The 23,535-nt window shown below is 41.0% G+C and overlaps 1 protein-coding gene across 1 annotated transcript in view; it reads left to right on the forward strand.

Annotated features, from left to right (window-relative positions):
* The window catches only part of LOC142971593 (uncharacterized), a 122,219-nt gene that overhangs the window by 40,608 nt on the left and 58,076 nt on the right, over nucleotides 1–23,535 (forward strand). The window contains exons 3-6 of the mRNA XM_076112173.1: nucleotides 3,772–3,853; nucleotides 11,032–11,132; nucleotides 16,286–16,420; nucleotides 23,254–23,317. Of these exons, the coding sequence (XP_075968288.1) occupies nucleotides 3,772–3,853; nucleotides 11,032–11,132; nucleotides 16,286–16,420; nucleotides 23,254–23,317 (382 nt within the window). The remainder of the gene's footprint in view (nucleotides 1–3,771; nucleotides 3,854–11,031; nucleotides 11,133–16,285; nucleotides 16,421–23,253; nucleotides 23,318–23,535) is intronic.

Raw genomic sequence — 23,535 nt, forward strand, 5'->3', positions numbered from 1 at the left:
CGACTTCACCTTCACATCAGCTTTGTGCTTTTGACAGCTTCTTTTGTGTTGTGATGCGGTCCCCAGTGTGATGTGAATTTAAATGTGATGTGTACAAAGACTCGCCTGTCAGGGAGAGAATGATCCAGACTGTCAGAGAGATGATTTGAGTCTGTCGCCAACCATTCCATTTTGAGTTGGCCCCTGAATCACAGACAAACAGACACACACACACACACACACACACACACACACACACACACACACACACACACACACACACACATCAGTGCTTTTTCCTTGATTGGCTGGACTCAGATTCTAAGATTTCCTTTTAATTGATTCCCCCCCAGGTTCTCTGGCCACAGTGCTGATCTGCTGATCATAGCTTTCCAGAAACAACCAGTGTGTTTCCTTCCATGAAAACGTGAATAGGAATCAGGCCAGAGCAAGACAATACAGCATACTGTACAGTAGGGCTGGGGCAATTCGGCGACGTAATTGACACCATCGATTTCATCAACGCCATCAATGTCATCAACGTCACCAACATCACCAACTACAAAAATATGCTGATTTGCATAACGTCCATTGGCAAGTCATAAGAATAGCTGCGCCATGTTAAAGCATGCATTCCCCCGGAGAACAAGCTGCAGTTAAAAACACAGAATTACTTTTATGTCGGAGTAGTTCGCTTATTGCTAAACCCAAATTCCTGCCACAAAAATCTGCTCGAATATACATGATCTGACAACATCTATCGCTTTACAGGCCAATAAAGTGTTCAATGAATTTTTTGTCATCACTTAGCATCACATCATCAAGTATTTGGATGGCATAAGTGAAAGTGTTTGCAGTCCATGCAGACAGTTACACCAGTAGAGGCTTGTCGTATATAGTCTCACGCACGCAGTTTGGCAACGGAAGTACGGCGAAGTCCAATAGCTTGTCAAGCTATGCACGGGCATCCACCACCAAAGATCACAAATGCCATTTCGTCCATTACTACGAGCAACCAGTCACTCGTTAAACTGAAACACATGTTGCTCTGAAACAGTCGTGCTCCTGTTGGAACTGTGTAGAACTTGAGTTGGTATATCGATTTTGACAACCAAAAATGGAACAACCAGACATTGTGATGCTGGTAACTGTTTAAATTCAATGTTTAAAGCTTGATTGCTTGTCGGGATGGCTGTGGCAAAACGCCCCTTTCATTGCCAACATACGCATGCTTTTTTTTGACGACCCTCGGCTTTGGAAGGTTCTACAGCCCCTGATGCAACTAACCTGTACTCACATTGTGAAAACTGACACTTTGTAATACATTCGCAAGCCACTTCTGACTTGTTTTTAGTCAAGCCGTTCGTACTGGAAGTAACCCACTGTGTGGGTATTCAAGGGAGAAGTACTGTACATATAGACTGCTTGACTACGTGGACAGGCCTGTTGCTTGTGCTCAGTGTAATGCCACAGGTCAAAAAATGATTTTTCTTTGTGTGATGCTTAATGTGAGCATATCAGGACAAAAGGCCTCTCTCCTCCAAGTGTGTGTGTATGCGTGTGTCCTGATGGCTAACCTGAAAATGTGCTCCACTGCAATTAAAAGTGTGACACTTACAAATTAGCCCTTGACAAATCTCTTTTTCCAGCACACATGAAAGACCCTATATCTGATACAACGTTAGTGGCTTGCAATGTCTGATAAGGAAGTCGCACACATGTATTTAATGCATTTAACACAACCACCCAGGGGACTATCAAGCTGGCTTTGACAATAATACAGCCATTGTGCTGATAATTGCATAAGATATTCTCAGGCAGCCACCTTTTTCAAATGAATTGCTAAAATAACAAACTGCGTGGCACTGGGCTTTACATTTTACCTCTTTGCCCTTACGAAATAAAAATATAAATAATCTAGTCTAATATTAAAAATACATTGAGACATGTTTATGAACATATATTAGTTTTCTTAAGAATGTATTACAAAGTATACATGATATCCAAATAACTGGTTTTGTGTATTAATTATGATATAATAAAAATTACATTGTTATAATATGCATTGTAGATATAGAATCTACAACCAAATACAGTGTTAGATCTCCATATATTTGTGTTTGCATGCATTATATTTAGTGTGCTTATTGGACATGTAATACAGAGCACCAGGAACAAGTCCTCAGTGAAACAAAAGTGCAGCCATAAAAATATTTTTTTTTTATCTTTTACAAAAGTTAAGAATTATTTTTAAACAAGACTGAAATTGAACTCTTGCCGCGGGGCCTGAGCTGTCTGGAGTCTTTCCTCCCCAGTGCACCTGAGCTCTGTCGCCTGGTTCAACAATTCACCGTGTCACAGTGCATGGCTGCTGCTGCTGCTGCTGCTGCTGCTGCTGCTGCTGCTTGCTGTAGATATGATAAGTCAGTCTAGCAAGACTGTCTCGATGTTTCTGTCTCGTTGGTTTCAGAGTACATTGTGAAAACTGAAATGAGATGTGCTCAGTCTGCATACTATCAATCTGTTGGCTTTCTGATTAAGTTCTCTATCATATCTGCAAGAGGTGAAACATTATTGAACACAGCTAGTGGTGTTTGTGTGGAATCCAAGCTTCATATGTGTTTCTTATTTAGTAACGATGCTCCTGGGATCTTTTCTAACCAAGCCACATTATTAAATACAGTATTATTTAGCGTGGCTATAATGTTAGGATGCCTTGTTAATTGCAAATTGGGAAATCACTTACCAAGGAGGTACAAAAACTGCAAGAAAAATACAAACGCTGCAGGATAAATTCAATAAGTGCAATAAGAAAATTGACCGATCTATCACTGTCGATGTGTGCGGTGTGATTATTATTTATATTGTTTATACTGCGTATGGACAGACTTAAGCCCAGTTGCTCAATGTTACCAACCACAAATAGCAAAAAACCTTTATTTTTCAACATACACGCCTTGTGAGGGCTTCCAGGCTCTACTCTTTTACATTTTTGAAAGTAGCCTAGGGGAATGTTCGCTGGATAGCACAACCAAGCAGGAGGTATGGTATGAGTTGAAAATCTTGCACAGACACGTCTTTTCTGATGTTGTACTGTTTGTACTGTACTGGTGTGTTATTTGTTGGTCTTGTGAAGCACATCAGACAGATAATATGTAAATTAACTTTACCAACTGTACTTACTTGCCCCCTACCTATTGGAGCCTCTCTGCCCTCTTAAGCATTTTGTGTTTATGTTTCTGCCAAGTTTAATGAGCCAGCTATGATTTTTGCAATTTTTTTCATTATTTGAACAACATTAGGCCTGGTATCAGAATAGTATCTGGTCCGTTACCACATGATTTGTTTAGCTGTTAACATTATTTGGCTTATTCATGAACTCAGCTCCTAGTTTATTACCTATAGTGTTTGCACCGATGTTTTGCTATGAACTTGACTTCCCCGATGTGGAAGGAGAGGCAGTGACGGGTGTGTGTCAGCAATTATCAAGTATCGCAATGTAACTTTTTTAAAATTCAGTCCAAATATTTGACATTGCGCCACCTGCCTACTTATACCAGGTCAGTTGTATAATCGTCCAACCACAGTTAGAGCAGGTTGTAGGGAAAGAATAATGGTCATGTAATATTATTCTATCCATCACATAGTGGTGTATTGTGGATGTTGTCTTTTCATACTTACAGTACACCACAATCACTAACGCATACATACCAGTATGTACTGTTTTTGCCTTCCACTTTTTTTGTGTTAAGTACACTTCTATACACTTCCTTGACTTTGTGATGTCATCAGACTGGGACGACCCGGGGTGGACTGCTACTGTCAGCATGACAGCGGAGCAGCTGTTCTTCATCTACAGTTCCTCATCAATGAGGTAAGCCAAACTTCCATTACAATGTTTTCGTAGCGCTCTGAGTTTTAAGCTGTCACACTTTGAACTGTCATAGCCACGTGTTATCAGCAACGTCTTCTCACTGTCCACCACAATGGCTTCTTCTTGAGGGATTTTAAATTTACCAGTTTATTGGAAGTCATGTTATGCAATAGTATGACATTTTTCTGTTTTGTCTTTGTTTTATAGTTTCTGGTTTACAGTGGAGTTGAATTACTTGAGTTAGTAGTGGAGTACAAGATTTGTGTGACATGATAAAATATCACCAAAGACCTTTTTCCCCTCATTTCTGAAATATGAAGCATCTATTAAAAGGCAGATGAGACGTTCCTCTTAGTTGCTAGCCCGTTTCCTGATTTAGAGTATCTTGGCTCATGCAGATTAGCACATTGGGATTTATTTATTTTTTTACTTTCATGACAATAACGTCACATTGACTTAAAAAAAAATGATATTGAATTGAGATTGGTACAATTATTTCTGGTCTCTGTTCGAATTTTAACATAATTAATTAGGGAATTTAACAGAAAAACATATATCGTCAGTAAATCAAATAATGCGAGTGATTGGTAAGATTACTAAAAACAAGATAGTCTTACCTTTGGTCATGTTGTGATTGCAGAAATGATGAATTCAATTCCACACTGTTGGTATTGTTTCTGACTGTAGGTGGGTTTGTTTTCCAATTCAATGGATTGACTCGGATGGATTTCATTTCAGTTTATCAGAAGTGTGCCTTCAATGTGTCAAACTTAATAGTTTGAGAAACTGAAATGTTTTCTAAATTGCTTATTTAATAACAATATATTTTCCATGTGGAAGTGCTGATGTTGCCATACACAGCAGCTGGCTTTGTGGGATCACATATCACACGAAAATCCGTCAGATGGTTCTGTGTAACAACCCATCTGGCGGGTCAGGTTAGTGCCGTACTCAAACACATTTCTGTCGAAGGAGAACAGCCGGAGCGAAACCGCTATATACTGGCATTTATATTAAAGCATCATGACCATATGATCGTGACTTTCAAGACATTTAATGTTTTCCTCTCTGCCTTGTGAAACCATTTTCCCTCACTGCTTGTTCTTCTACTGACAGACCAGTACTGTGTGGGTTGACACATGGCAGTGCTCTGCGTCAGTATTTCAGGACCTTTAACAGCAGCTTTCTCACTGTCATATTTTGTTTAGGAACAAAATAATGTAGGTGTATGAGTAACAAAAAGGGCCTTGTTGTAAGTTAAAGAGCAGGATCACAACGCTGTCTCTCTCTTTGTGATTCTAGTTCTCGTCTCTCCTTCATTCTGTCGTAATCTACGCACTCAGCTTTTTTTCTTTTCCCACTCCATTTCTTTTCAAGCCCACTGGCTCTTTCAGCCCACTCCTCTATCACTCATTGGCCCACTCAATGTGTACGAGGTAAATGGAGGTGGATGGGGCTGAATAGGGGTGTGCGTGTGCTGGCGTGACAGGTATTCATTTATGTGTGTGGGTCTAAGTATATGTTTAAGCACCTGAATGTTGTTGAGTATCTTAACAGTGTGTATTTGGTTGTGAGCATGCATGCTACGCAGCTTATTTTGACGTTTCACAAATAGCTTTCTAATCAAGTCCGTATCGGGAGGAAGATAGATGGTTGGGTCAAAGGTGCACAGGACTTTCACCCAGGAGACTGTGTTTGTGTCTGATGTGAAACCCAATGTCAACATTGTTTCATTTTAATTTACGTCTGCCACAAACATACCTATTTTATGCCAAAACATGATGTTTTTACTCGGGCTGGACACGGATATTCTATCATTATGCCACTATTGTTCATTGTGTAAGTATTTGGTTTTCAAACATGCATAAAACACACCATACCTTTTAGGAAATGCTTCGTATCAATAACGAATAACAATACAAACAAAATTAGACTGTAGAATAATAGAATCATTTTTTTTTTTTGCCTCTGATAAAACAAAAAGACACGTGAAGCAGCACTATGCTGTCCATCAGCCAACAATGGAGAAAATGCCCGGAGAGACGTCACGGTTTTAGGGGGAGAGGGGCTTGCAGACGTGACTTTGAGGTACGTCTTCACTTGCACACACACAGAGGAATGAGATGCTGGAGTGCAGACAGGCCTGTGTGCACCGTCTACATGAGGCGTTAAAAATAGCACTCGTGGACTCATCGTGAATCAATTTTGTTCGAAAAAACAATTGCTGGGAAAGCCTGTGAGTGTGTGACAGAGGAATTGTGCTGGTTTAATGACACAACTCGGTGCTGACTGAGAGAAGTGCTCCTCCGGTCACAGACGTCCCTCGTGGGCTCCAGGTTGAGTCATCTTTCCCCTCGCTCTGTTCCGGCTGGAGCTTCGAATACTTGCAATTTTGAAGCCCAAAAAATGATAATCAGGGCAGCCTTAGTTTTTACCAAACCTAACCAAGTTGAGTTGTTGCCTAAATATAATGTAATGTAATTGAGAATGCAGTTTAAATGTATCGGAACATACTTTTTGTAAGAGGTAGGTTTGTGCTGAATCAGTATGTGGGGTCAAGTGTGTCTTATTTAATTAGTGGGTTTATAAAACACGTGTGTTAGATAGCCTCAGTGTGTTTTGCGTGTGTTTGTGTGTGTTTGTGTGCCACTGACACAGTTTTGTCTGAACATTTGTTCTTGTGGTATTTACGAATTTATTTATACCCTTTCATGTTTATTTTTTGACTTAATTGCTTGGGGTTCTGCATACAGTGTGTGTGCGTCTGTGCGTGCGTGCGTGCATGTTTGTGTGTTTTAGTGTCTGTGTGCTACATGTGTACATTCACACTCCCCGCTGCTTTCTCTTATATTAAAGAACAGATCATCACAGTGACTTCTGCAGCTCTTCTCATTGTTCCACAGTGACTAAACGCAGTGCTTTAGGTCAATCCCCGCTCTCGGATTCAGTGTGTGGGTTGTCGGCAGCCTTGCTAATGGGTGACTTGCATATTCAGACCGGCCTCTTGACATTCGCCGAGGTGTAGTGACATATTCCTGTTCGATGTAAGAGCTCACTAAAGAGGCCACCTCTTGCAGGAGCCTGTGAATGACGAGCTTGTGCATGTGTTGAGGATATGTATATTCTCTCCGCCACACAGAAGTCACACAGAAGTCACACAGTTCAAAAGTTCGAGCTGTCAATCGTTTTATTATTCAGTCATAATCTCATACCATGTCTCTCCCTTGCCATTTTATGAGGAGATTTATTTTTCTGTCAGTGTGCTGTGCGGAGGGTATGACAAGGCTAATTAATGTGTTTGTTTACCTATTCTGAATTCATTATTTTGCTCGATGAATAATACATCTAAAGAGTCTTGAGGGGGCTGCTGAGGGTTGGTGTCAGATGAGGTCAGATAGTGGAGGGGGTGGCAGTGGGGGGGGGGGGGGGGGGGGGGGGAATGCTTAGGGAAGGAAAAGGTGAGGAGGATTGCTGTGCAATGCTGAGGGCTAGATTAAAGGAGCGTTCTGCAGGAGCACTCTAAAGATGTTAAATATTTGTCCTTAAAAAAATATATAAAAATCTCCAGAAGTAATCGGATAAGTGATTCTACTTAAAAACATCTTGGTTTGTAGAGTGTGCTTTTATTAGTGAGGTATTACTGCTTTAACCCTGAGACCCACATGGACCCATTTTTTGTCTTTTTCTGTAAACTCAAAAAGACTGTCAATATTGAAAAAGGTTTTAATGGGTACCCATGAGTGTCCCCTTTACAGACATGCTCACTCTATGCTAATCCAATGCTCACTCTATGCTAATCCAATGCTCACTTTATGCTAATCCAATGCTCACTTTATGCTAATCCAATGCTCACTCTATGCTAATCCAATGCTCACTTTATGCTAATCCAATGCTCACTTTATGCTAATCCAATGCAGTTTGGGGCACAAACTATGCAAAGTATGGTTTTTGTGAAAGTGATATTTGTGCCTTATCTAAAATGCTGTATTAAATGTTGCCCCATACTAGGGTCCCTAAACAGTCTTGGAATTGCATACATTGTGTACGGCTTCAATCAGCCTAATTGCATTCATGTGTAATGATGTTAGTCCCCATCGTAGCTAGCTAGCATGATGTGGTTGGTACCTATGGATGCCGTAGGTCGTCGTTCATATGATAGCAATATCTTCTCTCCTAGCTTTAAAAAACTGAACACGCTGGAGCCTCTTAAAGACAGTAATGTCAGAAATCTCTGGGAAGGGGTCCAAAAATTATATTTTCCAAGCACTTTGCCATCTGCTGCATTAATGAGGTACACAGCAACATACAGCAGAGATGGGAGTGTACTTAAGGAACAGACAAACTAACCATTCCTCTGAACTGGTATGTTGAGTTAATGGTTTAAGCTACAGGGAAAACTTTGTTATTGAATATTTTTAATAAGCCCCTTCCCTTTTCCTCGAACATTCTTGAAACAGAGACACTGCAAATGTTCTCACCTCTGCTGCATTTGTTTTAAGAAAAAAAACAGTTTTACGATCTATTCTTATAAGTTGTTGAGTCTCATGTTCAGTGGTAAAGATCTTCGAGAGGACCAACAGGAATAGCCGGAGGACAGACGGAACAGAGTTCAACACATCCAGGCAGCCGGACACACACCCCATTAACCTTTGACATGACCTGGGATTGGAGAACTGAATTAGCTCACAGCAGCTGGTGAACCAACACAAAGTGTAGTTGTCTTAACTTTAATACCTGAAATAAAAATGTCCAGGTATGTTTTTTGAAGTGGTATTGATTTACAACACTGTGATATGTTTAGAAAGCTGTCAGGCAGATACTCAAACCTGCTGCTATTTGCCTTTTTTTCAGCTTCAGAAAACTTGAAATACATATATTTTTATATATTTATTGGAGAGATGTATAAAGGAAACTATGAATTGACTAGACTACTAATCCTCCATTTTGTGGAGCATATATACACATAAACGCACCTAAAGTAATCTTCTAGATGTTTTTGTTGTGCGATTTCCTCTTGGCCCTGCAGATTGCCCTTTTACCCACGCTGTGTACTGTAAATGCACTCGGTCGTCTCGCATGTGTTGCCATCGAGACATCAAGATAATTATACCATAATGGGGTTGTGGACCCGGCTATCACCTCTCCCGTTCTCTTACCTCTCCATCTGGTATGAATTTTCATTAGCGGCTGCTCCACCTCCTCTCACTCCTTCAGGTGATAGGAAATAATATTCAAAATGATCCCTCGACTGTGAAATTAGATTAAACTTTAATCGTTCAAATTACCTGAGAGTGCCGTTTTAGGATTGTTTAGGACAAGACTGTTTTAAACTAATCGGGGCGCAAATATAAAAGAGATTTATTAAAATCTAACATGGAAAAACAAAAACAAAAGAAAAAAAACATCGAAGCCTGTATCAGGCATTCTCATTTCCTAATTTCCAAACGCCAAGTAATCATCAACGCATCCCCCATCAGTCGTATTTGATATGGCTAAAGAGAATCATAATCTTTTTTTATATCAGTGGTGAGAGAGGAGTCAAACAAAATAGGAGACAGTAGACGGAAAATTCTCAAATAATTATGTTCTTCATTTAATCTGTCTTTCCTAATTTAGGAAGATTATTTATGTTTGTTTCATAAACAAGGTTTCATTGCTCACTTTAGGCTTTAATGAAGAAGCATCATTTCAGTGAGATGTGAGAGTCACAGGAGGTACTGAAAAGTGAAGGTCATTCATTTATATTGAGAACTTGGATGGGGGTAAAAGGAGGATTTATTCACAGATCAAGTGTTTTTACTAGACAGGACTTAATCCTTTTATTGTCTCAATGTAATAAATGTTTTTTCTCTCTCAAGAATAATCACATTGATGGCTAGTTTGTATACTGACATAGGACTATCTGTGTGTTTTCTATAAGAAAAAACATTGTGAAAATGCTTCCACACACGCACATACAAAATGCCCAATTTATTATATAGTACCGTGTATCTCCAGTCTTTTTATTCTTACCTTTTTTTACCTTATAATAACAAAAATATGATTCAACAAATATTTTTACTAAAGAGAGTGAGAGATTCAGGGAGTGGGGAGAACACGTTCACCGATATGGAAATCACTGGGAGGAATGTTTTTATCCTCCCTTGCACTGTACAGTCTTTAATCCCACGATTAACTTTGTAATCTAAAGCTTATTCTCCCTGGGCCCCAGTCTTTACAGTGATGCCCTATTAGGAAAGCTGCACTGGGAATTTCACTGTAATTACAATCCTCAGAATTTGGAAACCAGCCGACATCATTTGAAAATAAGTCCCCTCTCACAATTCTCATCCAATTTTATATGATTCTGTGTGATTTTGCTCTGAACCAGGACAGTCATCCATCCATTATCTGGAACCGCTTATCGGAGTCGCGGGAGGGATTGGGCCGATCTCTCTTCTCGCCTATATATGGAAAGGTTGCCAGATTATCCCAGGGCTGACGCACAGACATCAACCCTTCACGCACGCAACAGTCACACAGACATGTCATCAGATAACCTAAGCTGCATGTCTTTGGAACCCGGAGAAAACGTACGCGGAGAACATGCAAACTCCACACAGAAATGTTGGTCAGAGGGTTCGAATCTGGGTTCCTCTTGCTGTGAGGCGACAATGCTAACCACTATAGCACTGTGCATTCTGTCTGTGGACAAGTGGAACTGTTATCTGAAACAGTCTGTGATTAGAATTAAAGCTGGCGTAGGCAGTATATTTTTGGTGTCATTGGGCAAAGATTCCATAATCACCTTTCAGCATAGTGTAATTCTAGTGGTACCCCAGGGTGGGCAGTTTTCTGGAAAAGGCCTTTTAGATCACAATCCCCCCAAATAAACAACTATTCATCACTTATGACACTCTGTATTTTCTCTTTACTTCTTATGTTTTAGTTTCTTAGTCTGACACTGAAACACAAGGCCCCCTTTAGCGCCTGAACAAAGTGGCGGCATTTGACGACCTGGTTGCTACAACAGGTTGTTACATCGCTGTGTTTGTATGTGCTCGTTGCTGCTCTACCTGACTCTTCACTCTCGGCCACACGAGCCGAACGAATAAAGCGTTCTCTTCGGCTGCATTTATTCTAAAGGTGTCCGCATAATGATTCATTACTGACATTTTCTCTCTTTTTTTTATCTTTAGGGTGCGCTGGTCACAGCCTGTGCAGATGACACACTTCACTTGTGGAATCTCCGTCAAAGGCGACCGGCTGTCCTCCATTCACTTAAATTCAATAGAGAGAGGTAAGCATCAATTCCCCTTGATACAACAAATGAACACAAACAGGTACACCCTCAACCACATCATGCACACAAACTCCACACCTTGCTCCAGTGAAAGATGGCTGTGCCTGTCTGAGGTCAGTACATACTATTTTACACAGGCAGTGAGGGATAAGCTCCCCAAAACCCCGCTAACTACAGGAGCCCAAAAACACAGTAATGGCTATAATACTTTAATCTGCATCCGGTAATTTTCAGCACCTTGACAACTCTTTCAGAGATCTGAAAGAGTTGTCTCTTATTTCACAGATCACTTTTAGAGCTCTTTTCCTAAATCCCTGATACCACTAGGCAGTGCCCTCTAAGCCCTAGAAAGGCCCCTACTCATCCCACTTCCCAACCCACCCAGCATATACTGGCTGCCGAACCATCTCTCAGCTGCAGCATCGGCATCAGTCAGAGCTTTTCCACCAGGAAGACACATTTAATCAGTTGAGTCTGGAAGACAGGGAAGCAGAGTGTTGACAGGACGAGGCCGGCTCCTCTGTCCTGCCTCTGATCCTTGTTCACCCTGTCTGACAAACCTGAGAAGGAGGATCTGCTGGCTTGAAGCTCTCTCTTCTGTCTCAGCTGGCGACCCCTTCTGCCTTGTGTGCCACCCTCAATAACACCACCGCAGGCTGTTAGAGCTGACTTCTCAGTGGTTATTAAGGAGCTGAACCCATCTCCTTTGACATGTTGCCAGCCACCCAAATCCTCAAGACACATAATGCAGTTTTCACATGGCTAGAACCTGGCATCAACGGAGACAGCTGGTGGTATATTTTAAAGGGATAGATAGGGTGTTTTGAAGTCGGGTTGTATAAGGTACGTATCCATAGTTAGTCTTACGATACATGTAGGTGGCGACGCAAAGTTATGTACCGCTGTAGACAGGGGCTGCAGTAAAACTCCACCATTAAACTTTAATGGCAAATAATGGATTCTAGATGCTGATGCTTGGTTTTTGGAAACATCTTCCCCCTTGTGAAAACCTTTGGGCCTTCTGGAGGTACACAGAGTTGACTCAGTTGTCAAAGTAAATGATCTCAATATCCTCCCTCAGCATTCTCTGAAACAGGTTGTTCAATCTGGGGGTGGCCACTGCAGTTGTTTACCTATGCAGAGCACACAAGCACAGCTCGCTATTTGTGTCCACAGGGCATAATAGCAAGCTATTGGTGTGTGGTAAAACGAGCACTACTGTGTCATGGCAGGGGTTGCAATTGTTCAGGTTTGCAAAGTCTGTGTAAACAGATTGAAAACCTTTTGTATTGTGTCTGCCTTAGTTCTAGAAAGGGCTCTCTAAATTTGCCATAAACCATCACATGGTCAACATCAGAGGACGCTCTTTTTAATATCAAGGCCAGTTGGCTGGTCGTTCGGGAAACAGCAACTACAAGTTGATTTCCACCTTGTACCTCCTGAGTCATGGGCAGGGACATTTAATGAATATGACCGCTTTCCCACTAAATGTGATGGAATATAATGTGCAATCGAAAAGCAAATGAGGTGTAGTAAGTAAGATTAAGACAATGTCATCGTAGGCATACAATAAAATTACGTTTGGTAACTTTCCGTGACCGGCAGTAATCAAAAATGCTGCTGTATGACTGAGAACACTTGAGCCGCTGCGTCTGCGTGAGCCACCATCAGATAGATTTTAGATTTTATTAAGTTTTCTTTATTCTTCTTGTTCATGAAAATGCAGGGTCACAGTGTTAATTCAAGTGGTACTTTTGATGAGTACATGTGATTGCCAACGCAACCCGATTGCAATTACAAGTCAAGGACAGCTGAGTCACAGGGCATCATTTCTCTCCACTGAAACTTTCCATCACAAGAGATACAGAAAGCTTTCTCGCAACGAAAAATATCAATGCTGTAAAAAAGCACATTAAACACAAACTCGACCAAGGCCACTTTCATATTGCAACAGAGCCTTAAAGGGCTGCAGGAGTTTTTTTAAATCCATGTACTGCAAGTTGTTAGCGAGAGAACTGTTTGTCTCTGCGTCTCAGGGTTCAAGTCATTAGTGTCTGAGAACTTTCCACATCTTTTAGGAATTTATATCAAACCTTGTTCAAATTTTAATGACTTTTAAACAGAGGAATCGTGTAGTTTTAAACCCTAAATGTACTTCCGGAAAGCGGCAGGCGGCGACTGTTGCCTCTATTGTTTCCAATGTAAACATGCCAGCCATAGAAACAGAGCCAAAGGCGTCATACTGTAAGGCCATGCCCACAGGAGGGGAAAACATTCAGTGCCCCAATATGCAACCAGGGGCTGAAACGCTAAAAAATCGCTTGTAGCGAGCTAAAAACATGAGATTTTTTGCACCCTATGCCTTTTAAAAATGTCTAATTCAGATAGTCCACAGATTTTATATTTTACATTCATAACCTAGCCGCTGGACCTTTTCAGTGTGTGATGCACATGCCCACACAAACATGTGGAGGCAGAGGTTAGGAATAATGTTCTGTGTCAAAAGTGTTGAAAACCTGTTTCTGTAGCGTTCTACCTGTCTTGTGATGCAGTGTGGTAGGAAGCAGAACCACGAACTCTCAGTGGCAGAGCAGTGAATCATGCTCCAAGATAAAAGGAGAAAAAAGGCATCATGAGTCATCCGTCAGAGGCCGGGCAGTGATATTGCCATCTAGACTGAATATCTGACAATTAGCACCCTAACACGCCGAAGAATTCCCCAAGAATAACTTCCTAATCACTGGAAATGGTGTAGGGAATTGTTTTGTGATAACTGTCAGTGTCTCGTGTCTGCCACCCCCCTCGACTGTCATGCTGTTGTCACAAAGAATTTGAAGAATCTCAGTCCAAACAAAACACACACACTACAATACATGAAACATTGGACACTTTTGCACACTACAAAGAGGCATTTGAGCTAATGTAAACATCTGTATTTTCGAGCTATCCGACATGAATTCCTTGAGCAATTGTGTCATGTCTCCTGCAGAGGAAATGACAAGGCCAGTTCCCAAGATGATGTCACCAATTCAATTCATCTCTAAATCGTTTTACTTCATTAAGAGTATTTGCTGCTGGTCTTGCAGTGGCCGGTCAGCCGGCAGCCAGACCCACGTCTCCTGCTGTCCTCTTTAATTGATAATTATAAGACTCTTTGATGGGGCCTGGTCTGACTGTATGGAATCAAAACTATGCCTTCCACAATCTCCAAATTTACTTCTGGATCTGTAATTATCACTACTTACCTCCTTCCTCTTTCTGTCATCTTCTCATCCTTTCTCCCATTGAAGTTTTCCCTTGAACCCATGTCTTTTATTGGATCCTTCCTGTGACATTTTATATAAACGGTCAGCTCATAACGGAGGTAATCAGTGCTAAGAGGCTTCTCTATAGAGGCCCCATTTCTTTCACAGGGAAAACATTATGACTCATCGGGTTACTGCAGATATGCTTTTTGAAATACGGCAATTTAGATGAATAACTATCAAAAGTTTTCCGCAGTGATAGGACATTTGCACAGTTAGATGTTCACTGTGCCTAATACAAGTTTGTGAAGAGGTTTTGATCTCGTTTATTGCTTTCTGTGTAGAATTAGACCTACTAACCCTCAAAGGTCAGTCACTTCCTCAAACAAATGAATATGTAAATTTGGTGTGCTCAGACTAAATGCATGTTGTAAAAGAAAGAGGACTGTATAATCCTTCATCACTCGCACCCCCCCCACCCCTGCCAGTTTGAACATTGTCATCTCCCCGAGCCCCTAAAATCCTTATCGAATTGTCTGCCATCTCATTTGTCTGCTATCTAATAATCCTGCCGCTTGCTGGGTGGGTGGATGTGGGGCTAGAGCTCAATGACCCCTCCCCTTCTACAAGGTAATCAGCAATGACAGGAGTGACTTGGTGTGTGCTGATCTTTCTTCGATGGTTCGGGGTTTGTGAAGATGTGGGTTGCTAATGTCAGAGCAATAATGGTTTAAGCTGCCGCACATCATGGTTATTTTTTATATGCCACATGTATACCTTACCTGCTCTGCTTTTGGGCTTTAATTATGTGTTATCAAATACATCTTTCTCTTTCTTGCACGCGTACACAAACGCGATTTTACGCTATTGAAGGAGAACCCCATGCAATAGCTTATCAACGACCCAGTGAGACAATATTAGTGGATCAAAGAAGATATTTTATATAAGTCTAATTTCTACATCTATACAGAGTTGTAAAACTCCTTTGATAGGACATGCGAGCAGTAAGAAAGCTTTGCTGACGCATCCAGTGGACATTGTAATGTGAAGACTGTCCGCGGTGGGCTCCGGTAGCCGTTCCCTGAAGCGTTGCAGTGTACACGTTTTCTTTGATCAGGCCTCTGCTGTCCAGTGAGACGTGTTATCATGTGAAACTCTTCGTATGAACCCCTCATACATATGTTGTAGTTCAGTGTCACTGTAAAGGGCAGGAAGAGCGAATGTAGGTGTGAATAACTATACGTAAGGCTCTGTATTGTGGAGGAAAGTAGATTTTCGCTTTTCTGCTGAGTGAAAAATTCACCTTGATTAAGAAGTCAGGCCATGACGTCCGTGAATGAGTCAGGGTTCTAAGAAGAAGGACATTTATTACCATTAAAAACTGGCTCAGGAAGTCTGCCAGTAGACGACAACTTGGCTAGAATGCAGTTTTAATCACTTTGTCTGTTGTCCAAAGATTGCGTCATCGAATTACTGCCTTATAGCCCATACCTGTTCGATTGATTGGTTCATGTTCTGCCCAATAATTGATTTTTTGCCTATATTTTAGAATGAATCAATTAATTTTGAATAAGAATAGGTGTTTGCCAGTTATTAGTTGACTGCATCATATTGCACACAATTATGTACTGTTTACATAACTGAAGCTTGAACCTAATTATCCTAATCCTTATAATTGGCAGCTTGAAAGCACCTGGTTTGAATGAAAGCAGAATGTGCACAATATCCAGAGGTGAACGTCAAGAAGTGTAGATCAATGTGCTTATGTACAAAATACACTGTTTAATTACACCACACAGACACACTGATCCTTCCAATCCTTGCAACAAACTGACCATCGACTCCTTTGTGACTGTTCATATTCTAACACTCGGTCTCTCTCCTCCTTTGTCTCTTGTTCTCCAGGATCACGTTTTGCCACCTTCCCTTTCAGAGTAAATGGCTGTATGTGGGGACCGAGCGTGGAAACACACACATCGTCAACATCGAGTCCTTCATTTTGTCTGGATACGTCATCATGTGGAACAAGGCCATAGAACTGTAAGTTGTCCATGCTCCAAATACTGGATTTGACAGAAACAATGCTGATCAGTTATGGATGACAGTGATGTCATTTTAATGTGATCAAATACGACGATGCCAGTGGTGTGAATGGCAGTGGGTCGGGCAGTCAGTTGGCAGTTCAATATCAAGGGGCACTTTACTCGGTCTTGTATGCAGTCTTAAAGCCTTGTTTTCCCTAAAATAAGATTGGAAGATATCATCTGTCAACAGGGGTGACATAACTTGTAAATTTGACTGAATGAATTGTTAAGATACATACATTCCACAGTGCGCCATAAAACGACTGAAGAAAACAATTGCATCCACAGCCTTTCTCCTTCCACTGTGTTAATGTTCCCAGTTGGCTGTAAGCATTCTCGATGTTATATAACGCCTCACGTTTGGGCGTGATAATATTCGTCAGTCAACAGAAGCCTTCATTCATTTGTTGACATGTACTTTTCTTTGTTGCAAGTTTTGCATGTGTGGCTGAAATATGCTGCAGATTAACAACTTCAAGTGCCATAAAGTACACAAATGGTGCTGAGTTGCATTGTATGCCCGCTTGTTTCTGTTGGTTTCACCCACCTACGCAGCGTTCTTCTGATGTTACCCTGATAAGTCCCCTGCTGCAGTGTCAGTCACAAGTCACTCTCATACCGAGCCATCGTGTTGCCTTGTGACAGCCCAAACTATAGTGAGCAAGTCATAACACTGAAGTGTACGTGTTGGGGGGGGGGGGTCTGTCTGCCAATCATTGCTAAAGTCTCGGAGGCTGAGGCGGTGGATGGGATTTTAACAGGATATTTGGTTTGCTGGTTTCTCACCACAGAATGGACTTTTTTGTTTTTGCACATCACGTAAAATAACTTTCTTCTATCTATAAAGGTTTACATTGTTTTGTTTAGATCTGTAAGTATTAGTTAGAACTACTCAATGAATTATTTGATGAACAGGTAATCTTTTACTGCAAAAAAAACCACAATAGAGTAAAATGGTATCCCACAGTGGTGTGTCACCTGAAAAAAAGATAAAAGTGAGAGAAGAAGATAAAACAGTATTTAATATTCATGAAATGTAGCATTAAATCTAATTGGAAAAGAGTCACGGTGCACTACATCATACAGCAAAGGCCACTGCTTTAATGGGTGAAGACACTGTTTAAACCTTCATCTAGTAGCTAAATTGGTCACAAGATGAGATGCGTTACAATCTGCCTGATTCAAGTGACAATGGTTGATCAAACACATCGTACATTATTTTCCTGGAAATGAACGGATCTAATGTCCAGAATAACTTCCTGTTTACTTTGTAGCTCACTATATTTAACTTCTATCATTCTATTTAAATATACCAATTCTGACTGGGAAATGTGTGTACTATATGATGCGATCAGAAATCCCCCCCTTTCCAAAAATACTACTTTCTGCTAGCAATCTGCTAATATTGGAGTTTATTTAACTGGTGCGGTGCCTGTGCGGAGGAAGCCTATTGCTTGGCTCCTGGAAGGTGCTTACAGCGCTGTCGGGGGGGCATGCCCGTGCATTGTGTGTGGCCGTTCAGAATGCGTTCAGAAAATTCAACAAAGCACTCCCTGGGGCCACACCCGACAAGTGTGAAGTATATCAGATGAGTGGTTCTCGAGATATGCAAATAACACACAGACAGACAGAGATGCCTTGTTTTAGTCTTGAATTTATAATCAGTTATATAGTTATATAGTTAGTTATATATATATATATAGTTATATAGCTACTCCTGTCCACATCTCAAAGTGTCCTTGAGCAAGACACTAATCCCCCAGTTGCTCCCAGGTGCTTTGCATGGTGGGTCGGCCAGCATCGGTGTATGAACGTGTGTGTGAATGGGTTAAAAACCCTTTGTACGGTAAGATAGGAAATGCAGTCCATTTACCATCAATTTACCTTTTTTTTTTACTTTACCTAACAGTATTTAGATAATTGAATTAGCTTTAAATTTGACACAATTTTGAAACTTGTAGATATTCAGTTGATATAAATATCTTGTAGCCAAGGACCCCCCCCCCCCAAAAATTGGGAGAGTGGAAATCTACTCTCGCCATGAACTTGAGACCTTATGCATCCAATTGAATCAGAGTATTTACAGAATAGTTACTGACATTTTGGAAAGTCGGATCTTTGCTGTCATCTGGCCTATGAAGGGACGGTTGGCTACCCTAACGAGCTGCTGATTAGACAGATGAGGAGCCAGCATTGCCAGGTGCCTCAAATGACTATCTGACTTCAGTTTGTAGGGTTGTATTGTGTCACATGTTAGATGAAGATGCTATGCACACAACGCTATGCTGTTCTGACTATAGGCAATAGGTTTCTCTACACTCCGTATTACGTTCTGCTTGAGCATACACTGTAATATATTCTCTAACAGTCAGCACTCTGCACCTTTCTGAAGTGAGGTTCATTGAAAGTTGAACAAGAGAATGAATATTCTCTCATCAACACAGAGCGACTGGGGAGTTTCATAGTTTGGCTGAGGAGTTTTTCCGCTCAACATGAATAGGGATGAGGGGGTACTTTTCTGTGTTTCCTGCAGCGGAACGTTGTGTGAGCAAGGGATAACTCATCCACCCTCTCCACTGTGTACAAACATCAGATTGTGAGTCACACAGTATTCGTTGTGTGTGTATGTGTGTATTTGTGTTTTCACAGTGTTCGTTTGTGCGACAGCCATTCACAGATGCATTCGTTTTAATACGGACCAAAGTATGCTCTCTTGAAAATAATCTGTTACAGCAACAATTCAACTGGGGCCACTGTGCCCAGACAGGAGGGCCCGGGCTCTCATTCAAATTCAAATGGGTTTTTGCAACATATTTAATGCACAATTTCATCTTCAGGAAATTCATTCCAAAATGAGATGCAAGGAGAAGTGGGAAAACACGGCCGCACGCTGCTCACTCTGCTTCAGTTCATAGATCCCTGTGATGAGCAGAATTTTGTTTACGCCTGGCATCATGTCAGCCGTAATCAACATTGGCATGTTTGGCTATTTCTGTTATTGAGATTATAAAATAGCAATGAGCTTTCAGCGTCCGCCTGGTTCCTTTTTTGTAACATCTTACAATGCAAAGACATGCTCCAAATATACTTGGGAGCAGAAATATATGGCAACAGTAACCCTGTCTCCCAAAATATACCATCAAGTTCCAAATACATTTGGAAAGAAATCTAATGCTGCCTGGTTTTACGCCTTGTCGGTGCTTTATCAAGAACTACAAGTGCACAATATGAGCACCATATGAAGGACAACCCCATATTTACTAGACTATACCATTTTAGATCCAGGGCATGATCGATGTGGCAGGCAGGATGAAAACCACCTGCTGCTGCAAGACTTAAGAGTCACTAAGGGCACTGTCTGCGTGTTGAAATCATTATGGAGTCATAAAAAACCCAATTACCTGCCTCAATGTCGTGTCCTCAGGCTGGAGAAAAAGGTAGCTCCTTGAAGAAAAGTTTGTAGTGTTTCTAAACCCTTTTTAGCAGTGACGTATCTTGTTGTAAGATGACAAATGTAAGATGGCAGCATAATAAGACTCATTCGAGACTTAACTTCAGTGTAACCTGGATTCTCATTGATCTCAAGGGCATTTTTGGATCTCTTTGTGTCCTTTTCATTTGGAGAATGTGTTAACTAGTGCCTCTAAGTGTATTCTGGGGACATTCAAAGTCCGTGAGGAGGCAGGGATAATAACCTTGTTAGTGCTCTGTTGTTGTTGTTGCTCTGTTATTACTATGTTTCCTTAGCATATCAGGCAGAGGAAAGAGTGACGGGAAACAAAGATGCAGGGAGATGATATCAATGACGTCAACCCTCTGATGCTTGACTCCACTGTTCCACCCAATGTAGCAATGTTATAAACGACCCACTTTCATACTTACTTGCCTTTAGCTGCTCGATAGAACACAAACACCAGACAGCGCTGAGAGGCACTATCGGGTTTTTTCTCTGTCTTTTCAGGAGAAATGTCTTGTAAGCTTGATGCGCTGCCAATCCTTGTTGTGATTTATTGAGTCCGACAAAGGAGGGAATGAAATTCTACCTTAATAGATGATATAATTCTATAAGTCTTGAAAAGGGTTCATGGAAATTAGAGGAGGAGAACCACATCTTAAGCTCTGTAGGGGTACATTGTTAGCTGTTGTGCCACATTCATACTGTACACTGAGCCCACTGCGTGCCTCAACAAAGATATTTCATTTGACATTTAAGTTAACCTCTGTGATAGTTTTGTATATTGTAGACATGTAGGAGACATGCACATATGATTTTATGTGGTTATTTGTGAGTGTATAATCGTAGAAATAACATCGTACAAATAACAATTCAAACATGTCATGTCGCTGACTTGTTACTTCCTGCCCTGCATCCCTCCCTTTCGTGTGTCGTGTTGATTATTTACTCTTTCCTAACGGTGTTGGGTTGCCATGGCTCCGCTGGTCCTGCCGGTGCTCGTGCATTGTGTTTGTGATCTCACCAGCCTCGGTCATCAATCTCTGGATGACTGCAATGAAAAACAAGGTCCTCAAAGCACATTCGTTGATTTGCTTTTTTCCGTGCTTCATATGAGCTGTAATTAAAACATTTTTCATTCTAGTGTTGTCATTTATGCAGCGTATGTGTACACCTGTTAATTAATCAATACAGGAGCCTATTCCAGTATGCACTGGGCAAAAGGCAGGGGAGCGAGCAAGACATCCAGATGTTCTGAGCCACAACGGGCAGGATTGCTTGTTAGGTTGTGTTTTTTGGCACCGTCCTTGAGATGGTCTGGTAACAATATTGCTTAACAAGCACAGGGACGCCAGTACCTTTAATGAAAGCTGTTAGAGGAATCTCACATTGGTAATACAATCAGTGTATTGTCAATTACTATTCTCTTTAGCAGACCCAGTCCCTATCTTTAAGAAATGTAAGAGTGATGTTCAGCAATATAGCCACACAGTGTCTCAATATATTGCTGTACCCAGCTTTGGAAATCATCTTCATTAATGTATTTGTTTAATTTAAGTTTTTTTCTAAAAACATTTTCATCGGCTTTGTGAGCATTTCAAAGGCTGGCCTTGTAGGCTGAAAGCCAAACTTTATCCGGAGTCACTGAGTCAGTCAGCAACTGTCTTCAGCTCACGTATTTTTCTTCACAGTGTGAAAGCTTTCTTCATACAAAAGAAATGGCCTTCGACACACAAAAGCAAGCCTTCGCCCCCCAGTCACATCCCACTCCATCCAGCATTCACTAGCTGCTGTGAACTTTTTCCTCTCACACACCTCAATAGCTTGTAAACTCAAAAGAAAATGACTGTCATGCGAGGCACAGTGTGTCCGCATGTGTGCGTGTGGTGCGGGTTTGTTGATGTGCAACAAAAGGTCTGGGGTCAAAAGTGCATAATGTTGTATCAGAAGTTGTACTTCAGCTTAGTTTACCATTTCTTCTGCATGGCTGGTGTAGGAAGATTAGCTCTTGGTATTCACCTATTGTGGCACTTCAGGACAGGCGTTGTGTATTGCAGATGATTTGTTGATAACTTATTATTTACTTTAACTGCTGAAGAGAATTGTATGGGGAGCTTGCTGTGGTTTTATGTTTGTATCGCCTTCCGGCAGCAGGCATAACTAAAAGGGCCCACGAACGTGTCGGGCCCACGAACGTGTCAGTCCCGCCTTAACTTTAGCTTCCTAGATCAGCTCACATTTCAGCCACTGTGCTAAAAGATCATGATTGTATTAAATGACGATTGTAGCTACTACAGTGTAGTTTTCTGGTGACCAAGAGGTCCTTTCTTTGGCTCTGAGATGCAGTGAACAGTGGCAATGAAATTAATTCTACTGCTGAAAATGTTGGTTTGGAGAACATCTAATCACTAAACCATGACATCCCCTTCCTTTCGGGAAAACATTGACAGATGATGTCAATCAATCGGCAACATATTTGTCTTCTGGGTTGATTTTGTTGGTGAAAAATAAAATCCAGCATTATTCAATATTGTCCTCTTGGTCAGGATTATATAGCGGTAAAAGCCAGAACAGGTTGTGACTGTGACATGGTGGTAATGTTTACGTCTTGAGCAAGAGGATTATAATTGACTTAATATAAAACTGTGGGGGGCTTCTTACTGGGTTTCAAGAGTGCCGAGGAGTGGAACTCTTTGTTCAGCTCTCAATGATCTCTGCGTGTAGCGTACTTTGAAATATCCTTGTGGCGTATTAGGAAAGAAAATCAAATTATAGAATACTGTAATTATGGTTTATGATGAATCCATGAGCAGTCTAGTTGACCTTTAGTTTAATATTATTGAATGAATACTTTACACTTTTGATATTGTCATGCATGTATATACTTGCATATATATATATATATATATAAATACAGTCAATCTTCTATATAGGGCCTATAAATGTCACACTGCTTAGTGTGTTAGCTGGATAAATAGAGAGATAGAAATCATTTTAAACACGGATACATTTACATACAATATAAATACATTACATAATACATGATGTGTTAATGTAATTAGTATTTTTTTTCCCCCGTTAGAGTTTTTTCGGGGGAGTTTTTTTCCTTTTCCAATGCCAAGGACAGAGGATGGCGCATGTCGTACTGATTGTAAAGCCCTCTGAGGCAAATTTTTGATTCATGATATTTAGCTATACAAATAAATTGAACCCTCTACTCTTTACTTCCACGTACTCTCTGAACAATGGTGTAAGGATCTTCTTGCAGGGCTTGTGTGACTGCATTACTGCTGCTGTCTTTTTCACCTCCCTCTTCTATTTCCTTCTTGTCACAGATCAACTAAAACTCATCCAGGACCTGTGGTTCATTTGAGTGACAGCCCAAAGGATGAAGGCAAGGTGAGTAGGCAGATGAAAGAAACACCGGCAACATCTCCTGGTCCTCCTCACAGACCAATGCCACTACAATCTACAAAAGGCTCTCTCCTTTCTCCCACGTCTCTGCCTTGAGTTAAATCATTGCCTTTCTTTCTCTGTCACGAATGTGTCTCCCAACCTCCCCTCTGCCTTTCCTGCATTAGTCATCTCGCACTCTCTCAGCGTGGCTTTCTTCCTGG

The sequence above is a fragment of the Anarhichas minor genome, unplaced genomic scaffold (assembly GCF_050575085.1).
Source record: "Anarhichas minor isolate MPS153535 unplaced genomic scaffold, ASM5057508v1 ptg000004l, whole genome shotgun sequence".
Taxonomy (NCBI): Eukaryota; Metazoa; Chordata; class Actinopteri; order Perciformes; family Anarhichadidae; genus Anarhichas; species Anarhichas minor.